The sequence below is a fragment of the Myotis lucifugus genome, unplaced genomic scaffold (assembly GCF_000147115.1).
Source record: "Myotis lucifugus unplaced genomic scaffold, Myoluc2.0 scaffold_4, whole genome shotgun sequence".
In the NCBI taxonomy this organism is placed as follows: Eukaryota; Metazoa; Chordata; class Mammalia; order Chiroptera; family Vespertilionidae; genus Myotis; species Myotis lucifugus.
The window spans coordinates 2,575,588-2,590,623 of NW_005871052.1; the positions used below are offsets into that span (position 1 = coordinate 2,575,588).

Consider the following 15,036-nt stretch of genomic DNA (forward strand, 5'->3'; position numbering starts at 1 on the left):
ACTTGGTCATGGTGTATGATCTTTTCAGTGTAATGCTGGATCCGATTTGCTAGCATTTTGTTGAGGATTTTAGCATCTATGTTCATCAGGGATATTGGCCTGGGATTCTCTTTCTTTGTGGTGTCTTTATCTGGTTTTGGGATTAGGGTAATGCTGGTTTCATAGAAAGAGCTTGGAAATGTGCCTTCCTCTTTAATTTCTTAGAATAGCCTTATAAGGTTAGGTTTTAATTCTTCTTTGAATGTTTGGTAAAATTTCCCTGTGAAGCCATCTGGCCCCAGGCTTTTGCTTGTGGAAGTTTTTTGATGACTGCTTCAATTTCTTCCTTAGTTATCGGCCTATTCAGATTTTTTGATTCTCGATTGAGTTTTGCAGGGTTGTAGTTTTCTAGGACTATGTCTATTTCCTCCAGGTTGCTTAGTTTGTTGGAATAGAGTTGTTCATAGTATTTCTTTACAATCCTTTGTATTTCTGTGTGGTCTGTGTTATTTTGCCTCTTTCATTTCTGATTTTGTTTATTTAGGTCCTCTCTCTTTGCTTCTTGGTGAGCCTGGCTAGAGGTTCATCAATCTTGTTTATCATTTCAGTTAACCTGCTCGTGGTTTCATTGATCTTTTATATTGTTTTTTGGTCATTTATTTCTGCTCTTATCTTTATTATCTCCTTCCTTCTATTCACCCTGGGCTTTCCTGGTTTCTCTCTGTCTAATTCTTTAAGTTCTAGAGTTAGATAATTTATTACCATTTTTCTTGGTTTTTGTTTTGTTTTGTTTTGTTTTTTGATGTAGGCCTGTAGAGCTATGAATTTACCTCTCAGGACTGCTTTCACTGTGTCCTATAGACTTTGGATTGTTTTCCTTTAATTTTTATATTGTCAGATATACCAATACCTTCCTTTATGGTTTCTGACTTTGGTGTCATAATTACAAATTCTTTCTTTGTACTACAATTATGTAAACATACCTCTATATTTACTTATATCTTTATGATTTCATTTTTACAACTTGATACTTATTACATTTGAATTTATTTTGCTTTAAAATGTGTGAGGAAAATACTCAATTTTATTTTTCCAAATGATTAACTCCTATACTAATTATTAAACAATTAATCATTTTCCAGTGAGTTTAAGTAAAGCATATATATTTATAAAAGACAGTATGATAGTAGTCAGGCTAGTATATATCCTATATAATAAATCCTATATAATAAAAGGGTAATATGCAAATTGACCCTAATGGCGGAATGACCAGGAATGACCAGTAGCTATGATGTGCACTGACCACCAGGGGGCAGATGCTCAATACAGAAGCTACCCCCTGGTGGTCTGTGTGTTTCCTCAGGGGGAATGCCGCTCAGCCAGAAACCAGCTCATGGCTGGCCAGCACAGTGGCAGTGGTGGGAGCCTCTCCTGCCTCTATGGCAGCTCTAAGGTTGTCCAACTAATGGCTTAGGCCTGCTCCTCTTAGGGCTTCCAGGCTGTCAGAGGGATGTCTGACTGCCATCTTAGGCCCTTTCCCCTGGGGAGTGGGCCTAAGCCATTAGTCAGACATCTCCCAAGGGCTCCTGGGAGTGGGCCTAAGCAGGAAGGTAGACATCCCCCAAGGGGTCCTGGACTGCAAGAGGGCACAGGCCAGGCTGAGGGACCCCCTGAGTGCACAAATTTTCATGCACCGGGCCTCTGGTATACATATAAATGTACATGCACATTCATATATGTGTACATACATATCATGTGGTTCAAATTCTGAATTTCTTATGTTACATTGATCTGATTATTTATAACTGTGGCTTTATAAAATCTGTAAATATTTCATAGGGCTCTCATTATTCTTAGCTCTTGTAACAAAAACACACTGATTCTTCTAGATGAACTTTAGAATTTCTTTCCACAAGTCTCCTCCCCATAATTCATCTAATATTTTTATTGACACTGCATTAAATGGATAGCATGATGTGTGACGATAAATTCAGAATTCGGTTTTGCATGTGTTGCATTTTAGATGATGGCAGGACATCCATGGGGAGCTTTACAGCATACCCTTCAATAATTTGGGTATGGAACTCAGAAGAGGAATTGAAACATGAGAAGCTATCCGGGAGTAACCCACAGTGAGGCCAAAATAACGTCTAGCCATAGATATAGAAAATATAGTTAACTGAGAAAATGGAAAATGAGAGTAAGATAGACAAGGACTGTGTGTTAAGAACAATCTATATTTGGGAACTGGAGGATAAAAGGGTGCCATTGAAAGAATATTCAGGCACAAAAGGATCAGGATATTATATTATTTATAAAACCAAAGAAAGAGAGAGATTTCATGAGGAAGGGGGTTATTCTCTCAACTATCTCATATAGGTTGAGTAGAAATTCCTCTAATATGAGGTATCTAAAATGGTCCAAGGTATACAAGTGGACAATAGAATCGTGGTACCTGGGAATTGGGCAGAGGGGTATGGGGAGTTGTTGTTCAAGGGGTATAAAGTTACAGTTATACAAGAGGAGTAAGTTCCAGAGATCTGCTGAACAACATAGTGCCTATAGTTAGCAATAAAGAATTGTATACTTAAAAACTTAAGAGGATAATTCATGTTGTGTTCTGAACACCAAAAAAGGAACAAGGACTTTTTTAAAGCTGATGAATATGTTTATTTCCTAGACTGTAGTGATAGTAACAGGAATATATATATATACTCACCAAACTGTATACATTAATTATGTGCAATTTTGTATACCAATTATACCTCAATAAAGCGGGGAAAATAAAATTTACAAAAAATGAATGAGAAGCCATTGGATTCGGTGTTTAAGGAATTCTTTGAAAAAGCAATTGCATGGGTGAGAAAGACAACCAGATTGCAGTAGGTTGAGTAATGAAAGGGATATAAAAGCTGTTAATCTTGAGAGGGCCAAGTATTTTCTTTCTTACCAACATTTGTTATAGATATTGATGAAGATCATAACAGAGAATTTAGTGTATGGAAAAACTGTGAATCAGAAAAAAGAGAAGCCTTTATTATTTTCAAGCCCCTTATTTCTAATCTAGGTGTCCATTAAACCATTTTTGCCTAATAGTTGTATTTACTATGCCTGGGAGTACTTGAGTATTTTCATTCATAAACAGATGTTTAGAGAATGACTGTGTGTTTCTATGGATGGATGGGAAAGCTGTGAGGAAATAAATATGATAAAACGAAATTACATAAACCCCTAAGGAGAGTTTAATTTCCCATCTCCCACTCCCCGCCATCCAAGAAGGAATTTTAAAAAATAAGGAATTAATGGGAAAAAAAGTGAGCAAATTTTAATGTTGCTAATGTACCACTGCTTCTACACTGGCAACCTTTGTCATTTAATAGTGTGTTCTCTAGAGAGCTGGCAGAGTAATCAAGATCTAATGTGAAAAAGGAGAGAGAATTGAATGCATGAATCAAAAAATACTTTATGGGAAGTGAGATTGCCTAGAATTCCTCTTGGTGGCTTATTTTTTACAGCTGCATGGTAACTTTTTCATTTTCATCAGAAATTGCACCATAAAATCATAAAAGAATGTTCAAGTACTGAAAAGAGCCCTTTTTAAATACTGTTTTATTTGCTTCCTCATTTTGCTGATGCAGAATAGTAATCTGAGTGACTTAATTGGGTGATCTTTTTATGATAATTAAATGAATTGATTCATCTGGCCTAGACTAACATCATACCTTTAAAATACACTAAACATATTATCTTCCAGCTATGAAAATGTAGTTAATTTTTTGTTTACTTTGAGATTTTCATTAACTGCATGACATTATAGTTATAGAGAGACAGAATAAAGAGTACCTGACCATACGATTTAAAAAATGTAACAACTTGAAATTCAGGGTCCTTTATAATATGGCCATTGATAGTCTTCCAAATGTTCAAGAAGAAAAGTGTTTTTAAATCAGGTCTTACATTTTGCCTGTTAAAATCAATTTAAAATCACACTAAAAGCCCTGGCCGGGTGGCCCAGTTGGTTGGAGTGTCATTCCTGGTTGGGTCACATTCCTAGGTTTCAGGTTTGATACCTAATTGGGGTGCTTACAGGAGGCAATTTATGGATGTTTCTCTCTCATCTCTCTCTCTCTCTCTCTCTCTCTCTCTCTCTCTCTCTCTCTCTCAATATCAATAAAAATATCCTCAGGTGAGGATGAAAAAAAGTTTCTAGAAAAAATTTCTACAAGCAAAAACAAGGATCATTTTCAAAATACAGTAAAAGGCAGGTTTAGCCAAAGTCACCAAAAGGTGCTGTTGATCTTTCAGCAGTTTCAATTTCATTATTTTGCTTCTGATAGAATAGGTACTTCCCTGATAAAGAACTTCTGACTTACCTCTAACCTTTTACCTCTCCTTCACTTATTCCATTTTCTTTTCCTGTATGGAGGAAAGAGAAGTTGTGGTTGATATTGATTAAAAACAAACAAACAACAACAACAACAATAAAAATCCTAGCTACCTGACTTTATCCCTCACCTAACTGCAAATGTTACAGAAGTAATAGATGACTCAGTTTCTTAATTACAAGTTCTGTGTCCACCAAATATATTTATGGTTGAGCAATTTTCAAGATTTCTACTACTTTGAGAAGCAAATTGTTTAAAGTATGGGAAAATGAATATCTATAATGTTAAATTTCATAATGAAACTTTTTTTAGCTTTATCTATTATGTGGGTGTGCACATGAAAAATAAATCTGCATATAGTTACTATGGACACCACGTAGAATGCTCTCTAGAGTTTTCACTGATTAATAATCCCACTTACTTGTTTAGTTTCCAATCGGCAAGGCTGATTTTGGGGGCAATAACCAGAAACATTGGCAATGTTTAACTTTCAAGCTTTCACTAACGTAGAAGCTATCTGTAAGTTAAAGAAAACATGCCTTATACAGCTGTATCACTTCACAGCTTTTTATTTTAGGGATCCTCAAAACAGTTTTTGTTTACATCTTATAATTAACCATGAATGAGCATGTTTCTGGTAAAGCAGAGCTGTGTACAAAATTATGAGCAAGTGATTCCAGTAATGACGTTGTTGATGAACAAAATAACCCCCATTCTGAGGGTTCCAGGACTAATACCAGCTATGAAACTAAACTTGATGACAATTTTCCTTCCCTTCATTTCATTTAGTTGCCGATTATGTAGAAATTGAAAAGCCTGTGATTTGAAATCTCTAAATAACAAATAGACAATAGCTTCTTCTGTCTAGGAACCATTATTTTATTTTTTAGAAATAGCCCAGCAGGTGTGGCTAAGTGGTTGAGCATCAGCCCATGAACCAGGATTCCTGTCAGCGGGTTGAGGGCTGAATCCCCAGTAGAGGGCATACAGGAGGCAGCCAATCAATGTTTCTCTTTCATTGATGTTTCTATTTCTCTCTCCAACCCTAAACCTCTCTTTAAACTCAATAAAAATATATTTAAAAAAATAAATTGAACTTTGCATTAAAACTCCAGTAAAATTTCCCTGGATGCTTAAACACTAATTATCTATGTATTCATACGCGAGTTCCTAGATCAACCTTGTTTTCCTCCTAATCATCCCCATGTTCATACAGAGCACACCTATATGTATTTCCATGGAAAGTAATGGGTTTGGAAAAACCTCAAGGGCTGATAAATATTTTTGTTCTGCATTATATGGCGAAATAAAATGTCGGTCACCAAGGGGCTAAAGACTTCCACTAGTATTTATGCAAATAATCTCCATAATATGGCTGTGCAGGAAGAACAGAGAGAAACATTGTTTTCCTGTTTTCCTAAGAAGTAGAGCTAGGGGTAATCTAAAACAGGCGGTTACATTGTAGATATCCTATGCTGTGAACGAACCACTTCCTCTACCTCAACACAGAGAACCTTTTAGTAGACTGGTTTCTCTGGATTAATTTTTCTTTTATTTCTCATTTTTTTAAAATACTGAATTTTGATCATAAAAGGAATATATTTTCATTATAGAAAACATTGGAAAATACAATAAGAATTTTGGAAATAACCCTACCCCTAGTGATAATCATTTTAAAAATGGAGGTGGGGGAAGTTTTTGACAGTGTTTTCTCTACATATGTACAATAGTGTGTGTGTGTGTGTGTGTGCATTCACAAACACCTGCTTTTTAAAAAAAATTGGAAACATGCTATATTTATAGCTTTATATCATATCATGTATTTAAAAAGTATCACTTTTCTCTTATTGCAATGAGTAATGCATGTTCATTTAAAAATGTTTAATTATGAAAGAGCAAATGGAAGAAAATAAGTAAAATTAGACAAAAGGAAGAAAAATAAAAATTGCCTGTAATTTTATCCAGAAATAATAATGGCAATGTTTTATGTAAATAGTGTTAGTTTTCTTTCTCCAGGAATATGTACACATTTTTTAGTGTACTTACATAGTAGATTTTGTCACTTTCATTTAGTCACTTTCCAATATATCATGAATATTTTATTAATTGTCAACTATTTTTCTACTTCATTTTCAGTAGCTTCATTGCTTTTATTGTAGGGATAGGCCCAAAATGACTTCTCCAATTCTCATGGTTAAGCCTATAGGTTGCTTCCATTTTTTTCAGTTATAAATAACACAATGGTGACCATCTTTGTATTTTTACCTATTCACATTTAAGAAGTAGAGTGGCTCAACAAAGCATATATGAAGTGAATTTGCCATATGTGTCTTTTAAAATAGATTATTTAATTGATCTTGACTAAAGCATTCTCAATAAAGTTTTGAGGAATCTAAAATGAAATCATGGCCTTTTTGTCTATGGAAGAGTCCAATGAAGTTGTTCCTAATGAGACAAGGGCTGATAAGGAGGAGGACCACCATGCAGTATCCGAAGATAATGTGGTATGTACATTTTGAAATTATTTTCTCATTACATGATGGATTTCAAGGATATGCTCCTAGTTGGTGAAGATATTAGTATTTTCAGAATAAAGTCTAGCTCCACTTTACAAACTAAAACAGAACTGTTACCAGGGAATTCTATGTCTTTGACAGTTTAATAAATGAAATTTAAAGCACTGTCAATTTAACCCGAGATTTTTCAATTTAAGAGATTATAAATATAAAAATCTAATGCTTACTACACATAGGACATTTTATACATAACAAGTTATTTTCTTCAACACATTTAGCAAAAACCAGATTTCTTCTCATTTCATAGGCGGCAGAATTAAAATAGAGTTTAGCCTGAGATTATGAAGGAAGCCTTTGTTGATTCTGGGACTTGTATCCAAGGATTCCTTACTCCAAGGTCAGACCATATCTATCTTATATAGTGTGCTTGGAATCTTTTCTTCTTTCTACTTAATTGGATTCTGTTAGTTAGCTTAAAAAATGCATCGATGGAGGAAAAACAGTATTAAGCAATTGAATAGCAGGCAGAGACAAGCTATGTGTGGATTAAACTGGGTTTTGTACAAATATAAGCATTATTGGTATATAGAGCTGTCCTCTAAGGAGCTGTTTTAGCAATGTCTGTTTATATTCTGAGTCTTTCAAGTAATACAGATATTAAGATGGTATTAAAGTCAGACATAAAGGCAAATGTCATTGTGCTTTGCTTTTGCTTTTGAATAAGTGTTTTGTGCCTAACTGCAACTTTTTAAAAATCGCCCCTATGGGGCATGCTCAGAGCAGAGGGCCTGAGGAAATGGTTCTTTGGTTCACAACAGAGTCAACAGGAATTTGGGGTCATTGTGACAAGGAGAACAAAACCTGTGGCCTTACTATGAATAAGCACCCTACATGTGAAAAAAAATGGTCCCTATAATGGATTTTTCTGTTACAAAATGACTGTAACTTCAAGATTTACCCTGGCTTTAATTACAAACATTGTTTATCAAACACTGTAATCCTGCCACATCTCCTTAATAAAAGTTAAGCACATAAGATACAGTTTTGTTCTTTTTTATTAAACATCAACATTATATGTGTTTTCTACATGCACAATATTGTTTAGCATTGCATTTTGTTGATTTTAGTACTGACTTAAGTTGATGTTTGACTCTTCTAACAATACATTCAATGGGAGCATAGGAAAACAAGTTTTTATTTTGAGACAGAATCATGTTTTTATTATATAGGTAGTTATAATTGTTTCCCACGATTATTAATTGTGCTAGTATTCTTAAATCCCACCAAGTAATAATCTTCTCTGCTCCAGATTTGAGTTACATTATACAAGTTACATATTGAACCTCTTTTCCCCTAAAGACATACTCATTTTAGCCTGAATTTCTCTGAACTGGATCTCCCCTGCAGCAGACATTTGAAGATAATGAATAAAGAAATGGCATGGGGTGACCCACAGTCACTTAGGCACTTAATTTTTCAAGAGCAATTGATTTTCAGAGACAAAAGTCCAGACTTTCAAAGGTTGATATGCTCTGCCTGTAGCTTTGGAGTGTCCCCAATTATTCATGCATACCAAGTCACAAAGACATATAAGATCTATTTATATGCACAAATCTATACAGTGGCCTTTGGTGCCTTCCTCCCTAGATTACTTAGCTACTTAATTCCAGAACCAATCGAAATATATTGAGAATCTTAAAAATAACATAAAAATGATCAAATCAGAGGTCTGCTGAGAGCTGACAGGATTAAGTCCTGAGTTTATAGTGATTATAATCGAAAACAAAACATTAGATTCATCTCCAGGCAGTGGTAGAAAGCAATTTAATTGCAGTTGTCCTCCTGACTCAGAAGCCTACAGGTCACAACCCGTGTTATGGTATTGTACTCTCATAGAAAATATGTCAAATATGATCATTCCAAGATTGTTTGTGACTTTTAATCATATATATATATATATATATATATATATATATATATATATATATATATTGCTGGGTAGGAACTTGTTTTCAAATTCTGCCTACAATATGTTGCTATTAATGTGCTCCTTCTAAAAAGACTGCCCAGTGACTAATTCTAGCTTAACTTTTTTCTGTTAAAAGTTTCTTTTGGGTTGGCTGGGCTTAAACATTTAAAATTGTTTTTCCTTAACTCTGTTTTTCATATGCAAAAGTAAAAATTAGAGCTGGTTTTATGTTTTGGTTTTGCTTTTGGAAAAATGTTCCAGGATTAGAGAACTTGCCTTGCCCCAAGGTTGAAGCTTATTGATCATTCTTTTCATTAGTGCTAAGTTGTTTTATTTATTCTTTTGACAGATATTTAATGAGTGCCTTCTGTGTACAAGATACTGTACAAACTATTCTGTCCCTTAACTCTAAAACTAAGGGCAGTTTAGCATCTCTCTCACTCTTCCTTCTTACTGTCCAGTGAAGGAAACACATAACCATGCTATTTTGATCATTACATCATACATGTCTGCTTTCAATTTTCTAGCTAATGGAGTGAAGTAAATAAGTGAATTGTTAAAAAAATGTATTTGACTTTGCAATTCATGTTTTATGTTGAAATTTTACATTAGAAATTGCAGAGATGTGTGAGGACTTAAAAAATATTTAAACCAATTAAGTATGGTTACCTTTAGATACACTACCCTTATAGGAAAACACTTCCCTGTCACTGGAGGGCACTATTTAAGCAGAATTTGAATGCCTGTTTTTTAAGGGATATTGTGAAAGGTGTTTTTTTCTTTGTTTGTTTCTTTGTTTTGTTTTGTTTTCCTATTTTAAATAGTATGTAATTTCTTTTTAAATTAAATTAAATTTATTTATTGTTGACACTATTAAAAATTTCCCCCTTATCCTCCCTTCAGTAATTTTCTATTTACTAAGCAGTAATCAATTGAAGATCGAGGGAAGGGGCTTAGACTCAACACTGGGTGTTAACACTAGACGACCTGTGTTTATTCCGGATATCCTAGACTAGATAATCCCTTAGCTACAGCTGAACATTGAATGTATACACTCTATACATTGTTGAGTGTAGTGATGATGATAAAATCTATATTTATGAAAACTTCTCTACCTGTGTTACAGAAAATAGAAATTATTGACGATGAAGAAAGTGACATGATAAGTAATTCTGAAGTAGAACAAGTGAATTCTTTCTTGGATTATAAGGTAAAAGTAATTTCAAATTGTGAATTCATTAAGAGAAGGTACTAGATGAGGCAGACTTCTACAGTACTTATGTATTGGTCTATTTCACTTCCACTTGATAAGTTAAACATGCTGGGGCTCCACATCGACTCAGATAACTTCGATATCAGTCAGGGTGCAGGTCATTTTAATTAATACTGGCTGGCTCAGTGGTTATAGTTATAAGCACAGGGTTTTCTCAATAGGAGTAGGTATTGATGAGGTACAAGATGATGCTGTGCATAGTGATGATTAATGTGAAATTTATGGCAATGCTTTTTTTAAACTTAATGTTCATTTTTAAGTGGTAATAAAAGGGATTTTTTCCAGATTTTTCCTTTGCTAATTTCATCTTAAATTATAACTTCTGAAGACCATTTTTAAAACATACAATAGTATATCTGTTTTAGGAGAAGTTTAAAAACAATCCCTAATGGAATACCAAATGAATATAAATAGAAATTACCCTTTCTGAATATCACTTGTTACTAAATTGAGACTTATTTTGACAGCATGGCATACACTTATTTTGACAGCATGGCATACACAATTTTTTTATTCAATTTTGAATTAAGCTATCAGTCCATATGTTTATACATTTTCTGCATATATGTATAATTGTTTTCCCTTTGTTAATCAGTATCACATCTTACAAGTTAACTTTGGGGTCTTCTGAAATTTTGGTCACACAATAATTTTTCCATACACAAAATTCTTTTATTGAAATATTATAAGAGTTCAAAACAGAGACAAGTACTTAGATATTAACAGAAAATAACATAACTCTAATCAGAAAAAGACAACAGCTGTCATTTTCTCAAATTTTTTTCACTTTTACTATAATTCAAAGTTATGTCATTCAACAGATTTTGTTTTCCAAATGTGCATAACATGTCAGATTTTAAAATATTAAATAGTGTAAACACAGAAGGAAATTATCTTTTGAAATTTGTTTTCTAAGTGGTCAAAAAGCACAATACAATCCTGTATTTAAACTGTATCTCCAACTAACAAAGTTATAAAGTTTTCAGTTCTGAAGTACTAGAGAGCATTCTAATCTCTCCTACATGATCATATATTTCTAAATACCCGGAACAGGATTAAAATGGCTCTGCAAGCCACTGCTTGGCACGGGTTATGGAAACTACAGAAAGATGACTGGTTTGCACAGCTGTTAAGTGTGCTCCTCTTAACACTTTCAAGCAGTTCAGATAGGGTTGTGTCCAGAACTCTGAGGATTCTTTCTAGGACCTTTCCCCTCTGGTGTTCCTTCCAACAGACTTGAGAAATTTTGGAGCTAAAGGCCAGGGCAAGGCAGTGTGTCCAGTCCAGAAATCTTATTTAACATTTTCATTGAACTCTAAAAGACATTTAATGATCCAGGGTTTCCCATTGTGGTAAATGCTGTGGGAACAAGGGGCCGTTCACTACCCTATTAAGGATAACTTTTATAACACATCACGATCCTACATAAACTTCTTTAACTCTCAAACATCAGCCCCTGTATAGAAACATATATTTTTATAATCAATATTAAAAAGATTTCAGTTCACTTCATCTGTGAATTTGTTACCTTAAAGTAAGGGTAAGTGAAACCTCATGTAACAGTTCTCATCGCTGATTTCAGGATGTTGATTTAAAACAGCCTCATCAGTTTGGAAATTTAATCTTTCTTCAGAGCATATTTGCATTGTGTTTGCATATACGTTAGTACTTCTTGTTTTGGAATCAAAATCACTTTGTAGGTATCTTAAGTATAATTCCTTTTAAAAGCTTCCTGAAAGAAGAGATGTATTTATCTATGTGTTATCTGGTCTAGTGCTTAGCACATAGGTGTCCAGTAACTAGTTCCTGAGTGAGTGAATACATTAAAGTATCCTTGGAAATATTTTTAATACTATTATGCAAGTACTCGTTTCTATGAAGTCAATTAAGACAAGAAGCTGGATCGTAATAACTTTTTCCTACACTAAATTAAACAGTCTCCCATTATTCTTGGGATTCATTGCAGCAGAATGAATGAATATTTCTGATGTGCATTTGATAATTGTTACTGTGTAACCATTAGTGCTCAGTTTGGGTGTACTGGAGTTTCTGATTGAAATATATTCCTAAAAATCCATATTGCTAGGAGTTCTAACTAACCCAAATGCTTATGAGACAAATTAGTGATCCCTGAGGCATGAGTACTATATCATAAAATAACACCTTGAATGTTCCCTACAATCATCTTGGAGAAGAATTGACAAACTTTACTGGAATGTAGAGAAGATTTTAATGATACAAATGAGCTAGATATTGTTTTCTGGAAGTCAGTGGCTGATGTTACCTTACTAGTTCTTCTCACAAACACTCCATTTACTTAAGAAAATCTCTAAAGTATGCATACATTACTGCTTCTAGTCTTGGAAGTGTTTAATAGACTTGCAAAATGCAGCTCTAAGAAAAAATTTCTGCAATATTATCTTAAAGTTGTTTATGTTTATCAAACATTGCATAAATACTGAGGAAGAGCAATGTTCACATTAGAAATTAGAGATCTGCATATCAATAGATGTTTCATGACTTTTGCAAATGTGAATTACTGTTTTTAATTTTTTAATGGACTATAAATGCTGCTTAAAAGGACTGTATATTCATTGGAGACACTAAGATAATGATGATAGATATCTCCTGTATTCAAAAAGACTTCCTGGTCAGCACTTTACTCATACTATAGTTCTGACAATGAATACTAAAAACCCCAAAATTTAGAATTAATCAAATGTATTATGACAGGAGCATGTTGAACTATATTTTAATGCTTGTAAATTTGATTGCTGTAGAGTGCCTTTGGATAAGGAATTTAACTTGAATCACCATTTGCAGATGATTAACTTGATATTAAATGGTCTGAAAAGGAAGCAGTTTTACTAAGTAAAATAAGTTCTAAACTGAGCTGATGAAATTGATGTAATAAACATGTTCATATATTGAATGTGATTAATACAACTGTGTCTCTTCATCTGAAACAATAAGAATGCCCAGCCCGGCTAGTGTGGCTCAGTGATTGAGCACTGACCTATGAATCAGGAGGTCACAGTTCAATTCCCAGTCAGGGCACATGTCCAGGTTGTGGGCTCGACCCCCAGTAGGGCGCGTGCAGGAGACAGCCGATCAATGATTCTCTCTCATCATTGATGTTTCTATCTCTCTCTCCCTCTTCCTTCCTTTCTGAAATCAATAAAAAATATATATATTAAAAAATTAAAATGCCCATAGAATTAACTTATTTTAATGTATTTTATGAAACTTCTGAAAAAATGCTGTTAAAGGTCTTGCTGTGTATTTTGAAACACATTCTCCAGCTGCAAAGAATACTTATAGATCATTTCCATGTGCTTTGGCAAAGAGGCTGGCTAAAAATTTATTTTTTTTATTTTTAATCATTTTTTTTTAATTTTCATAAAATAAAATTCACTTCCTTATACAGTTATATAAGTTTTGACAAATGGGCACAATCATGTAACCATGCGTACAATCTGTTTATTCATCTACTGATGATCACTTGTGTTGTTTCTAGTATTTGGCTATTGTGAATAAAGCTGCTATGAATATTTATGTATGTCTTTTGTGGACATGTGTTTTTATTTCATTTGGGTAAGTGTAGGATTGTTGAGTGAGATGATAGGAAAGAGTAGATTTAATTTTATAAGAAACTGCCAAAACATTTTTCAAAGTGGATGTATCCTTTTACACTCATACTAGCAATGTATGAGACCTCTAATTGTTCCACATTGCTATCAGCATGTACTATTGTCAGTCTCTTTAACTTTAGCCTTTGTAGTATGTTAGTAGTACAAACTCATATCAGATTTAATTTTCATTTCTTTAATGACAAATGATATTAAGTACTTTAATGTGTTTATTGGTCATTCACATATCTTCTTTGGTAAAGTATGTGTTCAAAGACTTTGCCTGCTCTTCATTTGTTTCTGGTCTTATAATTGTGTTGCAAGAGTTCTTTATGTGTTCTGAATGCAGGTCCTTAACAGATATTTGATTTACAAATATGTAGCTTGTATTTTTATATTATTAACATTATTTTTTGAAGGTCAAACTCTTTTTAAAACTTTGATGAAGTCTTTCTTTTAGGTTTCATGCTTTTTGTGTCCCCTTGAGGAATCTTTGTCTAACACAAGGACACAAAGATTTTATCTTCTTTTTTTAAATCTAGTTTTAGAGTTTTTGGATTTACTTTTCAGTATATAATTCATTTATTATTAAATTTTGTTTATTATGTGAGGTCAGGGTTGATATCTTTTTTAAAATATACATTTACAATTGTTCAACCACTGTTCTTTGCACTAGTACCCTTTCTTTGTCCATTAAGTTACTTCAGCACCCCTTTTGAAAATCAACCAAATATATCTACCTTTTTCAGCATATGTATTTCTGGACACTCTGTTCTGTTCCACTGACCTTTATGTCTACCCTTTTGCCATTACCACATATTCTTGATTTCTTGATTACTGTAGCTTTAATATTAAATATATTCAGAGCATTTAATGCCCATTTTCTTGTTTGAAATTTATCCTCAAACCTAAAATATCCAAATAGTATTAATATTATATTTATTTTACTAATGAATAAACAAAGTCACAGAGAATAGCCTTCCCAAGTTTACACAATTATCAATAAACTTGGCACTAAAATCCTCCCAAATCCTAGTCTATTGCTTTTGTCCCACACAACTAGCAAAAACATTGAAGAGATCATTGGTCTCAAATTAGTAGGATACAGTGCTATTTGGAGATATTTTCTGAGTAACGGACTCTTACATAAAGACAGGGGACTCAGCAAACTACTTAAGACAGTTTTAGTAATAATTCAAGTCTCTCCTTGGTAAAAAAGAAAAAAAAGAAATATTAATCTTTCTAGTTCTCAGTATTTGGTTTTGTGAATGGTACATTCTGTGTC

The 15,036-nt window shown here is 33.5% G+C and overlaps 1 protein-coding gene and 1 non-coding gene across 2 annotated transcripts in view; both read left to right on the forward strand.

Moving 5' to 3' along the window:
- The window catches only part of HDX (highly divergent homeobox), a 137,713-nt gene that overhangs the window by 110,527 nt on the left and 12,150 nt on the right, over nucleotides 1-15,036 (forward strand). Inside the window, exons 7-8 of the mRNA XM_006082808.3 lie at nucleotides 6,792-6,868; nucleotides 9,976-10,059. Coding sequence (XP_006082870.1) covers nucleotides 6,792-6,868; nucleotides 9,976-10,059 — 161 coding nt within the window. The remainder of the gene's footprint in view (nucleotides 1-6,791; nucleotides 6,869-9,975; nucleotides 10,060-15,036) is intronic.
- On the forward strand, nucleotides 7,646-7,775 carry LOC111823070. The gene has a single exon (XR_002826053.1). It is a non-coding gene; the product is annotated as a small nucleolar RNA SNORA11 (small nucleolar RNA).